The sequence below is a fragment of the Strongylocentrotus purpuratus genome, unplaced genomic scaffold (assembly GCF_000002235.5).
Source record: "Strongylocentrotus purpuratus isolate Spur 01 unplaced genomic scaffold, Spur_5.0 spur5_scaffold_8, whole genome shotgun sequence".
Lineage (NCBI taxonomy): Eukaryota > Metazoa > Echinodermata > Echinoidea > Camarodonta > Strongylocentrotidae > Strongylocentrotus > Strongylocentrotus purpuratus.
Window position 1 is genome coordinate 28821310 of NW_022145614.1, and position 23489 is coordinate 28844798.

Below are 23489 nucleotides of genomic sequence, written 5' to 3' on the forward strand. Positions count from 1 at the left end.
TTGTTAGAAATTATTGTCATCATGACTGAAAATGCGTACGCCTGACACGTAGCATGCGTAACAGGCTAGAATAAGTTTGTTGGGTGTTTATCATCTTCTTCATCATCATCATCTCATTATTATTATTACTATTCTTATTTTGCTTTTTCTTCTTTTGATTCTTATTCTCCTTCTTCTCTTGATTCTTCTTCATCATCTTCTTCTACTTCTTTTGCTTCTTCTTCTTCATCTTTTTCTTCTTCACACGGTAAACAATTTTATTTGGATTTGTCGTAAAGCAAGCATGTAAAAGAAACAATCGGAAAAAATCATTCTACTTTGGATTTTCTACTTTTCAAGCAACATGATAGACATCGCTTAGAACAAGTATAGAGAATGAAAACGATGCCAGCTATAATCCCGACGATTAAAGCGAGAACGTCGATCGAATGAAGCTGGATGAAGCTGAGTTCCAAGGCTCTAGATCTCAGGTGTGACCCTCCAAATTTGAGGATGTGTTCCACCCAGTAGACCATAGTTTCATCCGGGTGAGCCTGGGTGTCTCTGTAGATTCTTGAAGATCTGCGGACGTTTTCCCTGTAGCTGGAAATTTAAAGCGAGAGTATGATATGGGAAATGATCTTGATTTTCAAACAGCCATAGCCTATAAAAAACAGAGTTTTTAAATTAATATGACATGATTCTGAAAATATATGTACTGAATATCAGTAATAAAATAGGTTCATCCAAGGAGTGCGAAACACTTTCATAGTCAAAGGCATATGAACCATGAGTTCCTTTTAATTAGTACATGCAATTATGATGAATTACTTTAATTACCAGTTAATCATATTGAAGATTGTTATATGACCCCCAATGCTGACTTTTTCATCGTACGAGCAGGCAATTTTTACAACCATTTAATGTAACAAACAAAAACAAACGCACAACGTTATTTTGTTTGTTTGTTTGTTTATGTTGTTTGTCTGTTTTGAATGTTTCCCTGGTGACAGCATCAACTAGCCTCGGGCCGAATGCGGCCTGTATGTCGCAGTTTATTAAATCTGCGTCATCATCATCATCTATGTAGTTAGGCATATTCCAACCAGCTATTAAAATTCTTAAGTGTAATTTTTGAAAACAAAGGGTGTAAAATAGTGACACAAGACAATAATACTAAACAACAATATTTAAGCAATAAAATCCTTGTCATATTCGAGGTGTAGTAGGCGAGTGGTATAATCACTTGTATGGAAATCCAAGGGTCGTGAATTCGAATCCCGGCACGGCACTTATGTCCTTGATCAATGCATTTTATCTACACTCCATCCAGGTGTTAAATGGCTATGATGAGAACGTTGTGCGCGCTCTTAAACAGGCGACTTTAGCTGGAATGCTCCCCTGGGAGTGGAGAATGTGCACTGTAATGCGCAGAATAGGAACGTTATCCAATAACCGGGTAATAATGATAATACTGTAAGCACTTTGGTTAGTAAATGATAAATTATCTTTGTTATGATTATAATATATATTACCGGGGATTTTCCAGCACATCGATGACCGCTTCCATCACGGTCTCGTACGAGATGGGGTCTTTCTGGAGAATTCTTCCCATGCCTTTAGCCTCGACCTTGACGGCGTTGGAATCTTGATCACCAAATATTGGCATGACGACCATGGGGACGGCATGGTAGATCGCTTCGAAAATACCTGTCAGACCGCCGTGATATATCAGTAGTCGGGCTTTGGGGTGACCTGTTTTTTTTAACAATAGCATTTTACAGTATTTTATATTGGCACCAGTAATCCTTTATTTCAACTCCTACGAAATAAAAATGTATATGGAATAAATCAATGTTAATGAAAATTACTAAATTCAACCAAAAGAAATCAAATTCATTTACAAAAAGTGATTATAAAATTTCCACTACGTTGCCAAATGAGAGACTTTAATGTTTACGTATAATCAACGTGTTATTATTCATGAACGGCAAAGTGTACTGCACCGGTAATATGTTTGCTCATTCCGCTCACGTACTATCTGTAATTCCAAGAATTCTAGATCAAAAGATACTTTAAAGAAGATTTCATTGATTTTAAAAACTAACTTTATTTTCATTATTGCGAAGTTGAAACTTTGATTCGACAAGGTTATCAAAATTCAATGCTTGGAAACATTCGAAGTAATGATTAATATAAATTACAAAACGCTTAAATACAACCCCGGCATAACAGCTGAAGAGCTCCCCGAACGCTGCTGAGATGTGTGACATCACAGGATGGACATGATTTGCACAAGCAGACGATGTCCCATGACATCTCACATATTTTCATTGCCTGTTTTTTCATCTTCTCTTGAGTTCTTTCTCTTACTTCACTACCGTCACGCTAAATGTATAATCAATTGCCTCACTCTAAACACAAGTAACATTTTGTGTAGTATGCATAGTCTATAAAAAGGGAATCTAGCCGGACATACCAAGTAGGTCATTTTGTGGCATCCAGTCTACCAGCATGGTGTTGTTACCCAGGTAACGAGGGCGTGTTCCAGTATTCCGCCAGATGACTCTCTGTGGAAGATCACTGAAGACTCTCGCGAAGGCCTCTGCCATGTGTTTCGGAAGCTCACCGTAATTATTACCCTGAGTTTTGAAAACAGATAATTAATCACGGTATGTTTGTATTTCTTACAGGTTACTAGTAAATGATTTATTTTTTTTAATTTCCATCTTTATCAAATCCCATACCTGAATATTAGCCATATACATTTGCGATGAGGGAGAGACCTTGGGTCTGAACTTCAATTCAAATATTACTCAAGCTCAATTAAAAGGGAGAGGCATTGACAATGAACGAAAATTGACACTCTTGATATTTTATACGGCTCACTTTACTCTTTACATTATTAATTTACACAAATTAATGTTATGCTTTCTTAGTGACGAAGTATTATAGTCACTTGTAAAAGCGGATGTTTGTCAAAATGCAGTTTACATAATTAGTTTTTGCTAGGTAAAATAAATATTAAAGTTTGTCCGAACTAGCACCAACTGCAATCTGCATTCTGGCAATTTCATGGTAGCTCGACTCGAAGCAGGGGTAAATTATGATTGCAGAGCCCTTAGGAAGAACTGTATCAATACTGAGGCTACCCTGGGTAAATAAGACATACTATAATTATTATTGTTATTATTGAGATACAAAACAGGCAGCATATTCGTTACTGGGCACTTTGAGAGGAGGATGCATAAATATGAATGCATTACAAGAAACGTCGATATTACAAGAACATCAAAATATTGTTATATTTAATCTTCACATCATCTTACCAATGCCAATATGATGAAGCCGTGTTCCCCCGACCCCTCAACAAAGGCTTCGTATTCCTTCAAGAAAAGAAAACAAATGAGGTAATGCTAAAGCTATCCTGCATATAGAGAAAGAAAAAGAATCTTTATAAAATGATGATTTGGGGGCTTTCTGTTGATCTGAAAGTATTCATTACCATGGGGACATTAGATTACACCGACAGCCCACTAAATAGATATTCAGCCACCTTGCTATCCGAATATGAAGTGGCGGTTGCTCGAATATCGGAACTTAAAAATGGTTCGAATCACAACCAGCGCTGACGGCTGATGGAAAGACATTAATCCACATTTACCACTCCACATGCAAGTGTACGCGGGTATACCTGGCATTGAAGGAGCTGCAGGAAGAGCAATATTGACACTGATGTGGCTACCCTGGGAAAATAAAACCCAATGATTATAATATTATAAAAATTTCATTATTAGTATTATTTATATTTTTATTGTAATCAATATAATTGTAATTATCAATTTTGTATTGAATATATCATTTTTTTGTATTGTTATTATTATTATTGTTGTAGTTTTTGTTGTTAATATCATTATTACTGTTATCATTATCAATTTTATTTCATTTACCTTGTTCAATGGCTTCGCTGGAATATCGGCGATATTTCCGATAGCCACCCAATTCGGTGCGATAGGGTGAGAGAAATCAAATGCGAAGGTCGTCATGCACAGCCACAACTCTGCTCCACCTATAAGATCTGCGATGCTTCGATCTGGCGCGATACCATACTTGTCTTTTATCTTTTCCAAAGCCCCGAAGTGTACCCAATGCGAAAAGCTCAGGACAAAGTTATGCTCTATGAAGCTGGCAACACGCTCCGGAAACGTCATCCTGTCTGATAAAGGGAAGGTACCCAAGGGTACGTACGATGATGGCGATGGAATTCCGTATAGGTGCTCGTGGAAGAACGGATATCTCATTGATGTTGTCAAGGCAATGTACGGTATTCCTAGGTAACTACTGAGGATCGCATCACATCCGTCAAAGACATCACCGATAAGGATGTCAAAGTGAGATTCCTTGAGCAGAGCCAACGTCGCAGAGTCTTCAAAGAGATTTTCGCAAGCTTGCCTCAACAAATAAAAGATTTTACCCAAACCTATCACTTTATTCAAATGACTCTTCTCAAACGACATCTCCATTATCATTTCTTCGGTGGCGTGAAATTCTGGAGAATGCTCGAATTTGTACTGGAGGGCGCTGTTGTAGGTGTCCCTCTTGAACCCTTTTGTTCCTACGGCGGAGCAGGTGAGGATGGTGACATTGTGACCGCGTCGGGTCAACGCTCCTGAAATGGCGGACATACTTTTGGCATGGCTACTGGCCTTCTGGATTAAGACAGTTACGAGGATATTTGCACCATTGGTCAAAGGCATGACCTGGATGGCGATGACCGTTAGGGTCAACAGCACGAGACTCGGAAAGAGTTTCATCACTTCAGAGGCTTGATGCTGCTCCGGTATTGATGCCCCTTTGTCGACAGTGGGTCAAATCCTGCAAATGTCTGTCAAAGGAAATAATCAAAGTGAATGTTTAATCTTACATTTTAACAGAATTTTCTTTTCTTGCGTAGTCCGAATCAATGGGCATAACAATTAAGGAGGCTAATTCTTGGTCTAACCAAGCACCACAAGTTAGTACACTGCCCTGCACGATCACCATTTTGACATATTTTTCCAACGTGAACAGTTCTTGATCGAGGTGAACAAGGTTCCCTCGTAAAATTTTTGACTTTGCATTCATCCTATTTGTTTAATCTTCTGTATTTTTGGTACTTGATTGTTATCCAAACTGTGACCTTTTTTTCTCATTTGATTATAAATATAAACGTCTTCGTATCGACAAAATGAGGAAAGGAGTTGGAATCCTCGACAATCAGTGGCAAGGGGGGGGGGGCGTAATATATCTACACAGTCCCGCTTATGTAGATACAATGTTGGATCCGCTGATATACCCCCCCCCCCCCCCATCCTTCCCCAACCCACTCAAGGGCCATGCGAACGCCGGCTCTGATGGAGGGGGTCGAATATTCAATGACACCGGTGGATTGCGGCAAATCGAATATCATTTACCATACAAGAAGGGGGATGTATGAAAGAATTATTTTTAAAATGTAGGCAAATCTCGTATGACGTCATAAACAGGGCTTCACGGTCCTACCCCCCCCCCCCCTTCCACCGATTGCATGATTTTGTGCCGTTGTCGACAAAATAATCTCCATGGCATGTGCAAGAAGCCAGTATCATTAATTATTTGTACCAAAAATGTAAAATTAACCAACCGGGACGAAAACTTGATAAGCCCGCTCATGAAAGTTATGTAATCGTTCTTCATTTATGCACCCGAAGGAACATTCTATAACTGTTGAACACAGATAAAATAATTTTCTTCTCGAGAGGGTAAATAAAAGATATTCGTGAAGCGCATCCACGCAGAAATCGTTCTAAGATATACATAAAGTGAAACCACTACTCTATACTCAATGCACGTGTGGATAACTTTGAATAACCGCAATGGAAATAAAGGCAATGGCAATGGCAATGAAGTATTTGCTGTAACATTGACCTTTGGTCTTTAAACAATTCCGACCAATAGGACTGTGTGGTACAGATTGTGATTGCATGAAGCCTCTTCCGAGCGGAAAGTTAAGGCCGGGTGTATATAGGTTGTAGACAATTATCATATAGTTGTAGAGGTTTACTAAATATGGCCACAGTGTAATTGAATTCTTTGTTGGACTATTTGCAAATTATTACTATCCAATATTCAGATAATAATGTACATCAAGTTAAAATGAGATGAATACAATTGCTAAAACTTACCGCAAAGTCCACCAACTAAAGTAGATGTCTGGACGAATCGCTAATATGTAACTGTTTACTGTGTAGAGACCAAACTCGTTTTGACCTTTTCAAAACTTAGTTTTTTATTTAAGAACACCTTACAGCCAGGGGCGGCGATCCCGGGGGGATGGGGGGACATATCCCCCCCCCTCGATTTTTGTAGGGGGGATCGTCCCCCCCGGAAAATTTGAAAAAGTGCAAACAAATAATGTACAGCAAAATACTGACTAAAGACTGCAACACACTATTAGGCTTTGGAGGATCCAAGAGTGCAGCGTTTAGACATAAAAATGTAAAAATCTTCTGGCTAGGGAGCTATGCTCCCTCGCATAATATCCTTTAAAATGTAAATATTGTAGAAAGTAAAGTGTGAAAAAAGTATATTGTTTCTTTTCATACTAAAGTTTTTCTAAGGAATTTAATTTTGTAATACAACAAAACCTGTGAGGGAGTAGTCACTTTCGTCACCTTCACCCCTCTCGTTCACTATGCTCACTCACTCGGGCTTGGGGCAGTCCCCCCCCCCCCCCTCCGATAAAATTCGAACGTGGTTTATTTCTAATTCGATACCAGTGACTAATTTACAAATGTTGCTGAAATGGCATGATTTTCTCTGAGCTTCCGGGGGCTTTGCCCTCTTAGCCCCACCAAGGGCCCTAAGGCCCCCTGGTTGCTCAGCTGACCATAATTAAATGCCTAAAACACCTGAGTTTCCGTGGGCTCCGCCCCTGGACCCCACCAGGGTCCTAAGCGGGCCACTGGAAGCTCATCTAACCATGTTCAAAGGCCTAAAACCCTGAGCTTCCGGGGACTCCGCCCCCTACACCCCACCAAGGGCTCTAAGGCGGCCCCTGGATAATCATCTGATCGTAATTTAATGCCTAAAAGCGCTGAGCTTCTGGGGGCTTCACCCCACTCCGATTTGTGACCTGCATGCAAGTGTCACAAATAAGGTATCAAAATATGCTAATCTGACCCTTATTAAATGCCTAAAAACCTGACCCCCGCCGGGGCTTTGCCCCAGGACCCCACGCCGATTTACGCCCCACTTGCTTTGCCCTATCTGATCGTAAATACTTTAGCCCCCACCCCCTCCCACTTCGAAAAACGTTCCGCGGGGCCTGCTATAACATGTAAGAGCGGTGATGATTCGGATTTTTTTCTCCCCTCCCCCCCCCCCCCCCGGTCATGAAAAGAAATCGCCGCCCCTGCTTACAGCACTTTGGGTGTGTTTCATTTATACATATGTGTCAGACCAAAAACCCAATATCTTTAATGGTCACGTGGGTTTGGTGTACCTACTCTAAGGACAAAGTAATCCCTTGATTACCTATCCATAAATTGTTCGTAGGTAATGTTAGGTGTATCATAATGAAATTATGACATTTTCTCATGTATGTTTTATTGTTTTTTTTTACTGATATTGATTATCATATTTTGTCCAGAGGGATTTGCATTCATGCAAGAAAAGTAGCCCTTCAGGACGTGGAGTATGTCAGGCATGGCCCTCACGGGCATTTTATATAACGGACATTCGTCCATGTGCTCTAAGCAAAGCTGGTTGTTTCACCACGCACCATGTTTAATTGAAGCCGTCAATGTAGCCTGTTTGTGTTGCACCATTTATACAGGTAAGTAGAGATAATTGAACATACACTGTTTGTCATAAAGGCGGAATAATTATTTTTTCCCCCAATTATTTACGGAATGATTTTGACAATGATTTATTCCTAATAGATCTAAATAATAGTATACATTCTCAGATGTTATTAAATAATAATTTGCGAGTGTTTGTTTTGCGTGACTGCTAAAGCATGTATGTGCTACTATGCTAATCAACTAGGGGAACTACGTCTTTAAGTCATAACTGACAGTAATGAGGATTAATGCTTCACAAAAGGGCACTAATATAGCTGATCGACACGGTTTTTATTCTGGGGCATCACAGTAACGAGGCCATTGCTTAGCCACTGAATCATGACTGTACGCAGCGGGGGTTAGGGTACGTAGCCGCCCCCACAAATACAAAACAACAACGAAAATGCAATAAATTATCAATAATTCATTGCATTTTCCCCCCGGACCCCAACAGGAAAAAAATCCTTTGTAGGGCCATGCATTATGGTTCAATGCATGCCCAAATAGACGATTTTTTGGGGGGTCGGGGCAAAATGCAATGAGTTATTGATAATTTATTGCATTTTCTTATGTTATGTATACAATTAAACAGAGTCAAGACTATTTGAAATCTATACATGGTTTTCTTATTTACTATGTATTTATTTCTTGGTCTATTAATTGTATTTCAATATATAAAACTGAACTTTAATGAAAACTACATTTGTCTACAAAAATCCGATTACTATCAAAAGGTTGATGACTTGCATGATTTTATACAGATCATTGTAGTTATGATGCTTTTGTGTTATCTTCTGTGCAATGTAGGGGTTTCCGTTTTTCATTTATATAACGAATAAACATCACTGAACTTCACCGAACTTCACCATGATATCCCATACTCTTTATTTACGTTTGTATATGATTTGAAAGGGTGGAGCACGAGCCCCGCAAGGTGTAAGAAGTGCCCCATTTTCTCCTTTGATAATTACCCTTGGTACTTTGACACGTACGTGCTCCTTTTCTTTTCTAATAAGTGTCTTATCCTTTTCGAAAACTGTCTCCTTTTTCTCTCATTATTAAACGTGCCCCCAATTACTAGCGACTAAGAATAATTTCCCCCAAAGCTCGCTCGCTACGCTCGGTCGCATTTATAGATGACAAAGTTATGTTACTTATCAAAGGTCTTTTCGTTATGCCGTTATGAGAATGTGCTTATAACCCCATCAGAATTGGGGTTTTCCCTCTTTATAAGATGTAATTTTTCGCCCGGCGACCTCACAAACCTTAAAGGCATCATTTAACAATGTTGAATCTGAGATGCATGGCCCTACGTGTTAGCAGTGTCTGCGATATCGTGGAAGATTGAAGCCCTAAACAAATTGCGATTCAAAATGATCATGAAGTGCCTCAAAAAAGCAAAAATCATTGAGTGACCGGTTTTACCATACTCATTTCCCCCAATAGACTTTAGTGTTATCAAAACCGTTAGGAAAATAAAAAATGAAATTTCGATTTCCAATCATAAATATCTTGATAACCAGACAGGCGATCGGCTTGTAATGAACAATGAATTTTCAGACCATTACACTCAACTGCACAATTATGATGCTTAGGCAATATCTTGTATGATGTATACAGAGAAACGAATATTGAAATCATCTGAAAATTTAAGATGTAGGGGTCTAAAATTGTTTGTATATTTCCGCTATGAAATTTCCCTTTGAAGGTGCCCTTTTCCCAGAAAGTGCCCCTTTCGTTGGTGCCCCTCCCCCCCCCCCCCCACTTTGGAAGTCGCTCGGCCGCCCCTGCTCGAAAGGATGATAACGAAAGGGAAATAGATCCTTACTTTTTACTAATTAAACACATCACATTGTTTAAAGCTCGAAATATACCGATGACCTTTGGCGTCTTGAATTTCAGCTACAGAGAAATCGTCCACAGATCTTCATAAAATCTACAAACACACGAATTTAAACCGGATGAAACTGTTGTCTTCTTGGAAAATCACATCCTCAAATTTGGAGGGTAAGAAACTCATACCTGAGATCTAGAGCCTTGGAGCTGCACCTACATCCAGCTTCATTCGATCGACGTTCTAACCTTCATCGGCGGGATCATAGTACTGTTGTCCTTGCCTTATTTTTCTTTTCATGTTGCAAGCGATGTCTGTTATGATGCTTGAAAACAAAACTAGATTGAAGTTATAGTATTATATTTTGTATTTGATTTAATTTGCGTAGGATAGGAATAAGTAATACATTGCATCCCCCCTTTCTTTTTCTACTTCTCCTTTCTTATATGCAAATACGAAGACACAATTTTCCATAAATTTACTTTTTAGATAATGGTGTTTAGGTTTAATTTAATACCCTTTTCGTATGGCTTTTTGACGTTAAGATATTGTACTTCTCTATCTTGAATAAAAACCGTATCCGTATTTACAAAATCTTCCATATAAATTTCTCTATTTTATGGTAACTTAAAGGTACTATGTCCCATTTGCAGGTCAAAAAAATGAAAAAGTTAAATTCCAACTGCATTTGAAAGATAATACTAATTTAGAACTTCCCTAAAAAAAGTGGGGCTTGAAAATGTCTTCAAGTGGGAAAAATAACGACTATTAGTTGACAAATCGACTTTAGGGCTATAGAGCCCAAAAGTAATAGTCTTGATTTTCAGACAATTGTACCGAATGGTCATACGTTTTACGCTGCGCAAAGATTCAATCAGTTTAATCTTGGCCATCACAAGAAGTGGGTTATTGATGTAGACAAATGCTCATGTACCCTTTACAACTCTTTTCATGTATGTCATTACCAAAGAAGAAAAAAAGCCAGTCAGTCACTCAATAGTGTCTGACAGTGAAGTCTAGCAAGTAAACAGGTTTCCTTGCATAATTTGAATATGAGGACACTGATAACGTTTAAATTTCACAGATAGGACATACATGACATATTCATAATTCCTGCAAAGTTCTACAGAATTTGAGGTTGGCTGTTAAAGGTACTACCTTTAATAGAAACAAATAAGTGCATATTATGCAAAAAGTTGAGAAAGTTTATGATTGTTGCAAAAGCATACTATATATTGCACTAGCATAATGTCTGTTAAAACCTTATATGTATAAATTAAAAGCATATGTATACTGTAAAAGCATGTGCGTATTGTAGAAGCATATGTATACTGTAAAAGCATATGCGTATTTTAGAAGCATAAGTATACTTTAAAACCATATGCGTATTTCAGAAGCAACGTAAACGTGTGTGAATAAAAACTCGTTCATACGACGTAGTAAAGTCAAACACCAAGCGTTGTCTCGCCTGCATCTTGCGATGAAGGTCAGAACACAATACGCATATATGGAATCGTGCCTTTTCAGGCTTCCAGCAGCTCAGGGTGTGAATATTGGTTCAGGCCGTTTACACTCGGTAATAATGTTAATGTTGCATAGACTTTATCCCTGGAAAAAATAACACTTTTGATACTGTATTAAACTTATTCTTATCCAAAACCGATAAAATTAAAGTTCAAGTTCATGACCCTTTGACATTTGACCTTGGTCAAATTTGACCCACTTTCTAAGCTAACCTGTGGCTATAAGAGATGTACCTGTGGTATGAATTTAGTGATCCTATCTGAAAGCTATAGAAATTTATTTCGAGTACAGCATGGTGGGTTACGACAACTACGACGACACGGAAATGGTGACGGCTATGTCTTGCTCCATAACGTGGGCGAGACAAAAACAACCGAGTTTTATAAAAAAAAAAAAAAATGGGTCTACAGAATCCATCTTTCTAAGTATTGTAATAGATGTAGTATGTAGGAGGATTAGTGGAAGGAGGAGAAGGCGGAGGAGGAAGAGAAGAAGAAGAATATAAAAGAGAAAATGAAGAAAAAGGCGTAATCGTTATGAACATGCTGAATGTACAAACATATATAATTAAATCATTGAATAATTCTTCATTGTAGACATCTCTTACCATGCTAATGAATAATAGACAAATCACAATTTCATGAAGAAAACTGAATTATCTATGATTCCATTTATTCATATTTTTATATCAGTCAGTGTTATTATGAGCTATGGCGTTGCACTAGGTTCGGATAATAATAATAATAATATTTAATTGTTTATATAGCGCTTAATATGTCTCTAAGCGCTTTACAAATATACTATTACCCCGGTCATTGGATTCAGTGCTTGCCCGCACACACTGTGTGCACAATCTCCACTCCCTGGGGAGCATTCCAGCCGGGCGTTACTTGACGCTCACAAGCTGTTTGACCAACAATGATATCGAGGGCCCATGCATCATAGGGCAACCGAACTTGTTTAAAGCATGATATGGATATTTATCGTTCATTTCTCCTTTTCATTTTCCTTTTTGTCTGTCTGTCTGTCTCTTTCTAATTCTCTACTGATCTCTCTCTCTCTTTCTCTCTATTTCTCTATCTGTCTCTCTCTCTTTCTCTCTCTCTTTATCTCTCTCCCTCTAACTCTCTGTCTTTCATCCGCTATTTAAAGTGACTCGGTAACATTGTTGAAGGTTGATGAAAAAGCTATAATTTTTGTATGAAATATTACTTATTATATTCCTTGTACTGTACTTATCCTCTAACAGGCAAACAATCCTGAGAAAATTCTCAAACCACAAAGATATTTATGGTTTGCTTTGAAAGCGTCACTGTGCAACACACTCTAACAGTAAATTCTCCCAACCATTTTTTAATTTTCCCAACCGTTTTTTCTTGAAAATAAGATATAAAAGACAGGCTTTAGAAAATCTGTCAACACTTAAATGTCTGGAATGGTATAAAGAGCTAATTCACTGCGTTGTGATGACTTACATTCACCTAAAATGTAATTAAATTATAATCATATAGTTAGGCGAATTAAGATAACGATCAGATCAGTTTTTTCCAATTAATATCATTAATAATGGTCCGTTTTCACTCAAACTTTCAGATTGTCTTTAATTTTACATCTAGCATTGATGTCACTACCTTAGCACTATTTTCTCTCATCTGAACAAAGTTACCAAGTCCCTTTAATCTTTCAAACCTTTTTGGTTTCAATACGATGGATGGATGTGCATGTTACTCTTTCCGTAGATGTAGTTACGCCATTGCTTACACTCAAGGGAATATGAAAGTGATGACCAACAAGGCTTAAGTATAATTATGTAAATTGCATATATATACTAACTGTATAGGACACTCTGTACTTTTCAATACACATAAGTATACAGTTCATGGGTTGATGATACAACATTATAACCAACAGGTACAAAAAGTAGATCCGCACAAGAGGGAGCGCTTATTTGATATTTAGTTTTTAGATTTTGCAAACAAATTCAGTGACCGGCAACGTTATTTCAAAAATATTTCTGACTCGCCTGATAAATCACATAAAAATCTATGCGATAGGCCCGATATTATAGCATACACTGTACTGAAATGATAGATTGATACTATTGGAAGTATATTAATAAAAATTGGCAGTCGAGAATTTGAAAAAATGAGTGGAAAGAAAGCTCGTTTCTTTCATTTTTTCTTTCTTCTCCAAATTCTTCTTTTCTTCTTCTTTATAACTTTGTTTTTCTTTTAGGGGGCTATAGTTTACAATTCAATTGTCGTATCGACAAGTTCGGCGGATAATTGTAGAAAACAAAGCAACTGTGGACTTCGTGCGATCCCAAAATAATGAATACAAAAATTATACTTCACACAAAAGTTTATTCATTATCAACTACTACGGTACTCTAAATGGTTGTACAGTCTTGGAAAGTCCACTTTTGGAAAGTCCACTCTTTATTGGAATCCACTTTAACATTTGTGATTCAAACCGCTACTTTGATGCGGATTTCACTATGATTTAGGGAAATTATGGTTGATTTCCACCCCTCTGGCTGTATTAACCTTTTCAGGACAGGATTTGATTTTATGGCTGCGTTGATCATATTCTGTTCTTCAAATTAATGATATTTTTGTTTTATTGCTACATTGTTTAAATAAGATGTAATGTTTCTGAAAAAGTATACATGAGCGAAAATATTGTCGAAAGGTTAAAAATGGCAAATTTTAATCGAAAAACAAAGATATTGAAGGTCTCACTGTTTTGCCAATTTAATTTTTTGAAGCTTTTCTTTTTCTTTTTCTTTTTCAATTCCTGGCATCAAACTTATGCCTTTTTCAGCTCCTGCTTCTGGAATAGTTTTAGGGCTCTGAATCAAAGGTTATTGAGCCAAACTAGTAAGAACCACAACATTTGCAATAATAATGTCACCCAAGATTTAAAGCCTATCTGCACTAGTTTGACCAGGAGGGATTAAACCCCGCTGCATGGTCACTGACAGGTGATTATCTCATCAAATCAGCTCTCAATGAACATAAGAAAAAGGGGACCATGGGGGACCAACGGTCACCGCTTAGGTATTGTTTGCTATATAGAGGGCACCTTACACAATGTGTTAGAAATTACTGTCATCATGACTGGAAATGCGTACGCCTGACACGTATAGCATGCGTAACAGTCTAAAATAAGTTTGTTGGGTATTTATCATCTTCTTCTTCATCATCATCTTCTTCTTCTTCTTCTTCTTCTTCTTTTGATTCTTCTTCTTCTTCTTCTTCTCTTGATTCTTCTTCATCATCATCATCTTCTTCTTCTTCATCATCTTCTTCTTCATATTCTTCTTCTTCACACGCGGGTAAACAATTTTATTTTATGTTGATTGGTCGTAAGCAGGCATGTAAAAGAAACAATTAAATCGGAAAAAAATCATTCTACTTTGGATTTTCTACTTTTCAAGCAACATGATAGACATCGCTTAAAACAAGTATAGAGAAGGAAAACGATGGCACCTATGATTCCGATGATGAAAGCGAGAACGTCGATCGAATGAAGCTGGATGAAGCTGAGTTCCAAGGCTCTAGATCTCAGGTGTGACCCTCCAAATTTGAGGATGTGTTCCACCCAGTAGACAATTGTTTCATCCGGGTGAGCCTGGGTGTCTCTGTAGATTCTTGAAGATCTGCGGACGTTTTCCCTGTAGCTGGAAATTTAAAGGTCGAAAGTATGATATGGGAAACGATCTTGAGTTTCAAACAGCGATAGCCTTTAAAAACAGAGATTTTAAATTAATATGACATGATTAAGAAAATATATGTACTGAATATCAGTAATAAAATAGGTTCATCAAAGGAGCGAGGAACACTTCCATAGTCAAAGGCATATGAACCAGGAGTTCCTTTTAATTAGTACATGCAATTATGATGAATTACTTTTAGTACCAGTTAATCATATTGAAGATTTTTATATGACCCCCAATGCTTTCTTTTTCATCGTACAAGCAGGCCATTTTTTTACAACCATTTAATGTAACAAACAAAAACAAACGCACAATGTTATTTTGTTTGTTTATGTTTGTTTGTCTGTTTTGAATTGTCCCTGGTGGCAGCATCAACTAGCCTCGGGCCGGATGCGGCTTGTATGTCGCAGTTTATTAAATCTGCGTCATCATCATCATTTATGTAGTTAGGCATATTCCAACCAGCTATTAAAATTCTTAAGTGTAATTTCTGAAAACAAAGTGTGTTAAATTGTGACACAAGACAATACTATTAAACAACAACATGTTAAGCAATACAATAGTTGTCATATTCGAGGTGTAGTAGTCGAGTGGTATAATCACTCGTATCGAAATCCAAAGGTCGTGGGTTCGAACCCCGGTGCGGCACGGCACTTGTGTCCTTGATCAAGGCATTTGTTCTACACTGATTCTCTCCATCCAGGTGTTAAATGGGTATAATGAGAACGTTGTGATTGGATTAGCATGTGCGCGCTCGTAAAAAGGCGACTATAGCTGGAATGCTCCCCTGGGAATGGAGAATGTGCACTGTAATGCGCAGAATAGGAACGTTATCCAATAACCGGGTAATAATGATAATACTGTTAGCACTTTGGTTAGTAAATGATAAATTATCATTGTTATGATTATAATATATATTACCGGGGATTTTCCAGCACATCGATGACCGCTTCCATCACGGTCTCGTACGAGATGGGGTCTTTCTGGAGAATTCTTCCCATGCCTTTAGCCTCGACCTTGACGGCGTTGGAATCTTGATCACCAAATATTGGCATGACGACCATGGGGACGGCATGGTAGATCGCTTCGAAAATACCTGTCAGACCGCCGTGGTATATCAGTAGTCGGGCTTTGGGGTGACCTGTTTTTTAACCATAGCATTTTACAGTATTTTAAATATCTATGTAAATCACTCTTTTCTATTTAAATTGGCACCAGTAATCCTTATTTTGAACTCCTACGAAATAAAAATGTATATAGAATAAATCAATGTTAACGAAAATTACTAAATTCAACCAAAAGAAATCAAATTCATTCAAAAAAAAGTGATTATAAAATTACACTATACGTTGCCAAATGAGAGACTTTAATGATTACGTATAATCAACGTATAATAACACGTACTGCACCGGTAATGTGATGTTTGCTCATTCCGCTCACGTACTATCTGTAATTCCAAGAATTCTTGATCCAAAGATACTTTAAAGTATATAGATATTTATTGATTTTAAAAGACTAACTTTATTTTCATCATTGCAAAGTTGAAACTTTGATTCGACAAGGTGATCAAAATTCAATGCTTGGAAACATTCGAAGTAATGATTATTATAAATTACAAAACGCTTAAATACAGCCCCGGCATAGCACCTGAAGAGCTCTCCGAACGCTGTTGAGATGTGTGACATCACAGGATGGACATGATTTGCACAAGCAGACGATGTCCCATAACATCTCATACATTTTCATTGCCTGTTTTTTCATCTTCTCTTGAGTTCTTTCTCTTACTTCACTACCGTCAGGCTAAATGTATAAATCTATTGCCTCACCCTAAACCCCGTGCATGGTTTTATTTTGATGACAATTGCAGCGATACATGAAAAGGAATCTGTCGCTTGTAGACAAAATAAGACGCCATTGTATTTTCAGCTGCACACACCGCCGTATGTTCGGCGTTTCAAGAGGGAACAAATGCCTTCCTTGATATCATTCCGGGGGTTTTTCAATTTGAAAGTCTGGTTTCTTTGATTATTAATTAACTCCTATCCTGTGTATTTACAAACAAAAGATTTTAGTTATCAGAATCGGTTCCATATCCCCTTTTGAATGGTTTGAAATGCCAATAGATTTATATACACTAAACTCATTATACTTTGAAAAATAATTGCTTTGTAATTATGTTCATTTTTTATGGGATGTCGTCTGCTTGGGCTGTATTGGTGCATTATGTGACGTCATTAAAACATCGTTATTTTTCTGACGAATCTCGCGTATATCCCAGATGCTATGGAGGTGGTTTTATTTGTATGTTTATAAATCACCCGATATGTAGTTGACCTAATACTTCTACGATGGTCATCTTTTAGCTTACCAGTTTCTAGTGATACATTAGTTGACATATTTGTGATTTTCTTTGAATGTCCACTTTAAGAAGTCACTAAAAGGAGATAAGGAACCAGCACTGCCATGGGTTAAATGGAAAATTACAAGTACAGAGCACAGTCAGGGAAAAACTCTTTCATCTTTCTTGATATTAATAACATGGGTCCATGTTAATAGGCCTACACCATTTTCTAAACGTGCAGTTCATGTGAATGCTTCTTTTATAGCTTGTGTTATAAGTTGCAAAGGGTATTCATGTTAGAATATAGCAGCAACTGAGATTCTGATCACCGCCCCCAAATCCCTTAACCCTCCCTCCAACACATATACCCACTCATACACAGCCACCCACCTTACGCACACTTACACACAAGTAACATTTTGTGTAGCATGCATAGTCTATAAAAAGGGAATCTAGCCGGACATACCAAGTAGGTCATTTTGTGGCATCCAGTCTACCAGCATGGTGTTGTTACCAAGGTAACGAGGGCGTGTTCCAGTATGCCGCCAGATGACTCTCTGTGGAAGATCACTGAAGACTCTCGCAAAGGCCTCTGCCATGTGTTTCGGAAGCTCACCGTAATTATTACCCTGAGTTTTGAAAACAGATAATTAATCACGGTATGTTTGTATTTCTAACAGATTACTAGTAAATGATTTTTGTTTAATGCCCGTCTTTATCAAGTTCCATACCTGAATATTAGCCATATATGATTTGCGATGAGGGAGAGACCTTGGGTGTGAACTTCTATTTGGATATTACCAAAGCTCAATTAAAGGGAGAGGCATTGACAATGAACAAAAAGTGGAACTCTTGATATTTAAAACGGCTCACTTTATTATTTACATTATTAATTTACACAAATGTTATGCTTTCTTAGTGACGAAGTATTATAGTCACTTGTACAAGTGGATGTTTGTCAAAATGCAGTTTACATAATTAGTTTTTGCTAGGTCAGATAAATATTAAAACTTTGTCCGACCTAGCACCAACTGCAATCTGCATTCTGGCAATTTCATGGTAGCTCGACTAAAGCAGGGGTAAATTATAATTGCAGAGCCCTTAGGAAGAACTGTATTAATACTGAGGCTACCCTGGGTAAAAAAAAGACATGCTATAATTATTATTGTTATTATTGAGATACAAAACAGGCAGCATATTCGTTATTTGGCACTTTGAGAGGAGGATGCATAAATATATTAATGCATTACCAGAAACGTCGATATTACAAGAACATCACAATATTGTTATCTTTAATATTCACATCATCTTACCAATGCCAATATGATGAAGCCGTGTTCCCCCGACCCCTCAACAAAGGCTTCGTATTCCTTCAATAAAAGAAAACAAATGAGGTAATGCTAAAGCTATCCTGCATATAGAGAAAGAAAAGAAAATCTTTATAAAATGATGGTTTGGGAGCTTTCTGTTGATCAGAAAGTATAATCATTACCATGGGGACATTGGATTACACCGACAGCCCACGAAATAGATATTCAGCCATCTTGCTACCCGAATATGAAGTGGCGGTTGCTCGAATATCGGAACTTGAAAATGGTTCGATCACAACCAGCGCTGACGGCTGATGGAAAGACATTAGTCCACATCTACCACTCCACATGCAAGACGTGTACGCGGGTATACCTGGCATTATTGTGGTTACAATTGCAGGAGCTGCAGGAAGAGCAATATTGACAATTCGTTGTGGCTACCCTGGGCAAATAAAACCCAATGATTATAATAATAATGATTATTATTATAATAATTTCATTATTAGTATTATTTATATTTTTATTGTAATCAATATAATTGTAATTATCAATTTTGTATTGAATATATCATTTTTTTTGTATTGTTATTAATATTATTGTTGTAGTTTTTGTTGTTAATATCATTATTACTGTTATCATTATCAATTTTACTTCATTTACCTTGTTCAATGGCTTCGCTGGAATATCGGCGATATTTCCGATAGCCACCCAATTCGGTGCAATAGGGTGAGAGAAATCAAATGCGAAGGTCGTCATGCACAGCCACAACTCTGCTCCACCTATAAGATCTGCGATGCTTCGATCTGGCGCGATACCATACTTGTCTTTTATCTTTTCCAAAGCCCCGAAGTGTACCCAATGCGAAAAGCTCAGGACAAAGTTATGCTCTATGAAGCTGGCAACACGCTCCGGAAACGTCATCCTGTCTGATAAAGGGAAGGTACCCAAGGGTACGTACGATGATGGCGATGGAATTCCGTATAGGTGCTCGTGGAAGAACGGATATCTCATTGATGTTGTCAAGGCAATGTACGGTATTCCTAGGTAACTACTGAGGATCGCATCACATCCGTCAAAGACATCACCGATAAGGATGTCAAAGTGAGATTCCTTGAGCAGAGCCAACGTCGCAGAGTCTTCAAAGAGATTTTGGCAAGCTTGCCTCAACAAATAAAAGATTTTACCCAAACCTATCACTTTATTCAAATGACTCTTCTCAAACGACATCTCCATTATCATTTCTTCGGTGGCGTGAAATTCTGGAGAATGCTCGAATTTGTACTGGAGGGCGCTGTTGTAGGTGTCCCTCTTGAACCCTTTTGTTCCTACAGCGGAGCAGGTGAGGATGGTGACGTTGTGACCGCGTCGGGTCAACGCTCCTGAAATGGCGGACATACTTTTGGCATGGCTACTGGCCTTCTGGATTAAGACAGTTACGAGGATGTTTGCACCATTGGTCAAAGGCATGACCTGGATGGCGATGACCGTTAGGGTCAACAGCACGAGACTCGGAAAGAGTTTCATCACGTCAGAGGCTGGATGCTGCTCCAGTATTGATGCCCCTTTGTCGAAAGTGGGTCAAATCCTGCAAATGCCTGTCAAAGGAAATAATCAAAGTGAAGGTTTAATTTTACATTTGAACAGAATTTTCTTTTCTTGCGTAGTCTGAATCAATGGGCCTAACCATTTAGGAGGTTAATTCTTGGTCTAACCAAGCACCACAAGTTAGTACACTGCCCTGCACGATCACCATTTTGACATATTTTTCCAACGTGAACAGTTCTTGATCGATGGGAACGAGGTTTTAATCTTCTGTATTTTTTATACTTTATTGTAATCCAAACTGTGACTTTTTCTTCTCATTTGATCATAATAAAGTCGTCTTCGTATCGACAAAATGAGGAAAGGTGTTGGAATCCTCAACAAACAGTGGGGAGGAGGGGGCGTAATATATCTACACGGTCCCACTTATGTAGATCCAATGTTGGATCCGCTGATATACCCCCCCCCCCCCCATCCTTCCCCAACCCACTCAAGGGCCATGCGAACGCCGGCTCTGATGGAGGGGGTCGAATATTCAATGACACCGGAGGATTGCGGCAAATCGAATATCATTTACCATACAAGAAGGGGGATGTATGAAAATATTATTTTTTAAATGTAGGCAAATCTCGTATAACGTCATAAACAGGGCTCCACGATCCTGCCCCCCCCCCCTTCCACCGATTGCATGATTTTGTGCCGTTGTCGACAAAATAATCTCCATGGCATGTGCAAGAAGCCAGTATCATTAATTATTTGTACCAAAAATGTAAAATTAACCAACCGGGACGAAAACTTGATAAGCCCGCTCATGAAAGTTATGTAATCGTTATTCATTTATGCACCCGAAGCAACATTCTATAACTCGTTCCTGTTTTCACGAAGTGACGGTAGTGAGAAAAATCTGCACGCAAATTGTATGCGATTTTCATTCACCACCGTCACTTCGTGTTGAACACAGGTAAAATAATTTTCTTCTCAATAGGGTAAATAAAAGTTATTCCTGAAGCGCATCCACGCAGAAATCGTTCTACGACATTTAGTGAAACCACTACTCTATACTCAATGCACGTGTGGATATCTTCGAATAACCGCAATGGAAATAATGGCAATGGCAAGGAATTATTTGCTGTAACATTGACCTTTGGTCTTTAAACAATTCCGACCAATAGGACTGTGTGGTACAGATTGTGATTGCATGAAGCCTCTTCCGAGCTGAAATAGAAGGCCGGTTCTATAGGTTTTACTAAATATGACCACAGTGTAATTGAATTCTTTGTTGGACTATTTGCAAATCATTACTATCCAATATTTAGATAATGATGTACATCAAGTTAAAATGAGATGAATACAATTGCTAAAACTTACCGCAAAGTCCACCAACTAAAGTAGATGTCTGGACGAATCGCTCATATGTAACTTATTAATGTGTAGAGACCAAACTCGTTTTGACCTTTTCAAAACTTAGTTTTTATTTAAGAACACCTTACAGCCAGGGGCGGCGATACCGGGGGGGGGGGGGGGGGGGGACACGTCCCCCCCCCCTCGATTTTTGTAGGGGGGATCGTCCCCCCCCCCCCCCGGAAAATTTGAAAAAGTGCAAACAAATAATGTACAGCAAATACTGACTTAAGACTGCAACAGCTATTAGGCTTTGGAGGGTCCAAGAGTGCAGCGTTTAGACATAAAAATGTAAAAAATCTTCTGGCTAGGGAGCTATGCTCCCTTGCCTAATATCCTTTAAAATGTAAATATTGTAGAAAGTAAAGTGTGAAAAAAGTATATATTGTTTTCATACTAAAGTTTTTCAAAGGAATATAATTTTGTAATACAACAAAACCTGTGAGGGAGTAGTCACTTTCGTCACCTTCACCCCTCTCGTTCACTATGCTCACTCACTCGGGCTTGGGGCAGTCCCCCCCCCCCCCCCCCGATAAAATTAAAACGTGGTTTATTTCTAATTCGATACCAGTGACTAATTTACAAATGTTGCTGAAATGGCATGATTTTCTCTGAGCTTCCAAGGGCTTTGCCCTCTTAGCCCTACCAAGGGCCCTAAGGCCCCCTGGTTGCTCAGCTGACCATAACTAAATGCCTAAAACACCTGAGTTTCCGTGGGCTCCGCACCCTGGACCCCACCAGGGCCCTAAGCGGGCCACTGGAAGCTCATCTAACCATGTTCAAAGGCCTAAAACCCTGAGCTTCCGGGGACTTCGCCCCCTAAGGGCTCTAAGGCGGCCCCTGAATGATCATCTGATCGTAATGTAATGCCTAAAAGCGCTGAGCTTCTGGGGGCTTCACCCCACTCCGATTTGTGACCTGCATGCAAGTGTCACAAATAAGGTATCAAAATATGCTAATCTGACCCTTATTAAATGCCTAAAAACCTGACCCCCGCCGGGGCTTTGCCCCAGGACCCCACGCCGATTTACGCCCCACTTTCTTTGCCCTATCTGATCGTAAATACTTTAGACCCCACCCCCCTCACACTTCGAAAAACGTTCCGCTGGGCCTGCTATAACATGTAAGAGCGAATGATTCGGATTTTTTTTCTCCCCCCCCCCCCCCCCTCCAAAAAAAAAGTTTTTGCTCATGACGTCACTCCCCCTCGTTCCTCGCGTTTCGTCCCCCCCCCCCCCGGTCATGAAAAGAAATCGCCGCCCCTGTTTACAGCACTTTGGGTGTGTTTCATTTATACATATGTGTCAGACAAAAAAACAATATCTTTAATGGTCACGTGGGTTTGGTGTACCTACTCTAAGGACAAAGTAGTCCCTTGATTACCTATCCATAAATTGTTCGTAGGTAATGTTAGGTGTATCATAATGAAATTATGACATTTTCTCATCTATGTTTTATTGTTTTTTTTATTGATATTGATTATCATATTTTGTCCAGAAAGATTTGCATTCATGCACGAAAAGTAGCCCTTCTGGACGTGGAGTATGTCAGGCATGGCCCTCATGGGCATTTTATATAACGGACATTCGTCCATGTGCTCTAAGCAAAGCTGGTTGTTTCACCACGCACCATGTTTAATTGAAGCCGTCAATGTAGCCTGTTTGTGTTGCACTATTTATACAGGTAAGTAGAGATATACACTGAACTTTGTCATAAAGGCGGGATAATTATTTTTCCCCCAATTATTTACGGAATGATTTTGATAATGATTTATTCCTAATAGATCTAAATAATAGTATACATTCTCAGATGTTATTGAATAATAATTTGCGAGTGTTTGTTTTGCGTGACTGCTAAAACATGTATGTGCTACTTAATCAACTAGGAGAACTACGTCCTTAAGTCATAACTGACAGTAATGAGGATTAATGCTTCACAAAAGGGCACTAATATAGCTGATCGACACGGTTTTTATTCT

The 23489-nt window shown here is 38.6% G+C and overlaps 2 protein-coding genes across 2 annotated transcripts; both read right to left on the reverse strand.

Moving 5' to 3' along the window:
- Nucleotides 1–207: 207 nt before the first annotated feature.
- Nucleotides 208–6261, reverse strand: LOC105444861 (UDP-glucuronosyltransferase 1-2-like). Its single transcript, XM_030975098.1, has 6 exons — nt 6183–6261; nt 3930–4864; nt 3309–3365; nt 2459–2621; nt 1515–1734; nt 208–582 (listed from the first exon to the last, which is right to left on the reverse strand). Exons 2-6 carry the CDS (start codon nt 4791–4793, stop codon nt 309–311), a joined length of 1578 nt encoding a protein of 525 aa, XP_030830958.1. The 5' UTR covers nt 4794–4864; nt 6183–6261; the 3' UTR covers nt 208–308.
- Nucleotides 6262–14505: 8244 nt separating this feature from the next.
- On the reverse strand, nt 14506–21530 carry LOC592305 (UDP-glucuronosyltransferase 1-2-like). Its single transcript, XM_030975819.1, has 6 exons — nt 21479–21530; nt 19229–20163; nt 18572–18628; nt 17725–17887; nt 15839–16058; nt 14506–14881 (listed from the first exon to the last, which is right to left on the reverse strand). Exons 2-6 carry the CDS (start codon nt 20090–20092, stop codon nt 14608–14610), a joined length of 1578 nt encoding a protein of 525 aa, XP_030831679.1. The 5' UTR covers nt 20093–20163; nt 21479–21530; the 3' UTR covers nt 14506–14607.
- Between the last annotated feature and the right edge of the window lie 1959 nt (nt 21531–23489).

Coding starts and splice junctions, on each gene's coding strand:
- LOC105444861 (XM_030975098.1), bottom strand. CDS start 4,793: ATGAAACTCTTTCCGAGTCTCGTGCTGTTGACCCTAACGGTCATCGCC. Junction 3,366..3,929: donor CAGCGAAGCCATTGAACAAG/GTAAATGAAATA, acceptor CTTTTCTTGAAG/GAATACGAAGCCTTTGTTGA. Junction 583..1,514: donor GATGTGCTGGAAAATCCCCG/GTAATATATATT, acceptor TTAAATTTCCAG/CTACAGGGAAAACGTCCGCA.
- LOC592305 (XM_030975819.1), bottom strand. CDS start 20,092: ATGAAACTCTTTCCGAGTCTCGTGCTGTTGACCCTAACGGTCATCGCC. Junction 17,888..18,571: donor GCTTCATCATATTGGCATTG/GTAAGATGATGT, acceptor TTCAAAACTCAG/GGTAATAATTACGGTGAGCT. Junction 16,059..17,724: donor GCCACAAAATGACCTACTTG/GTATGTCCGGCT, acceptor GTTAAAAAACAG/GTCACCCCAAAGCCCGACTA.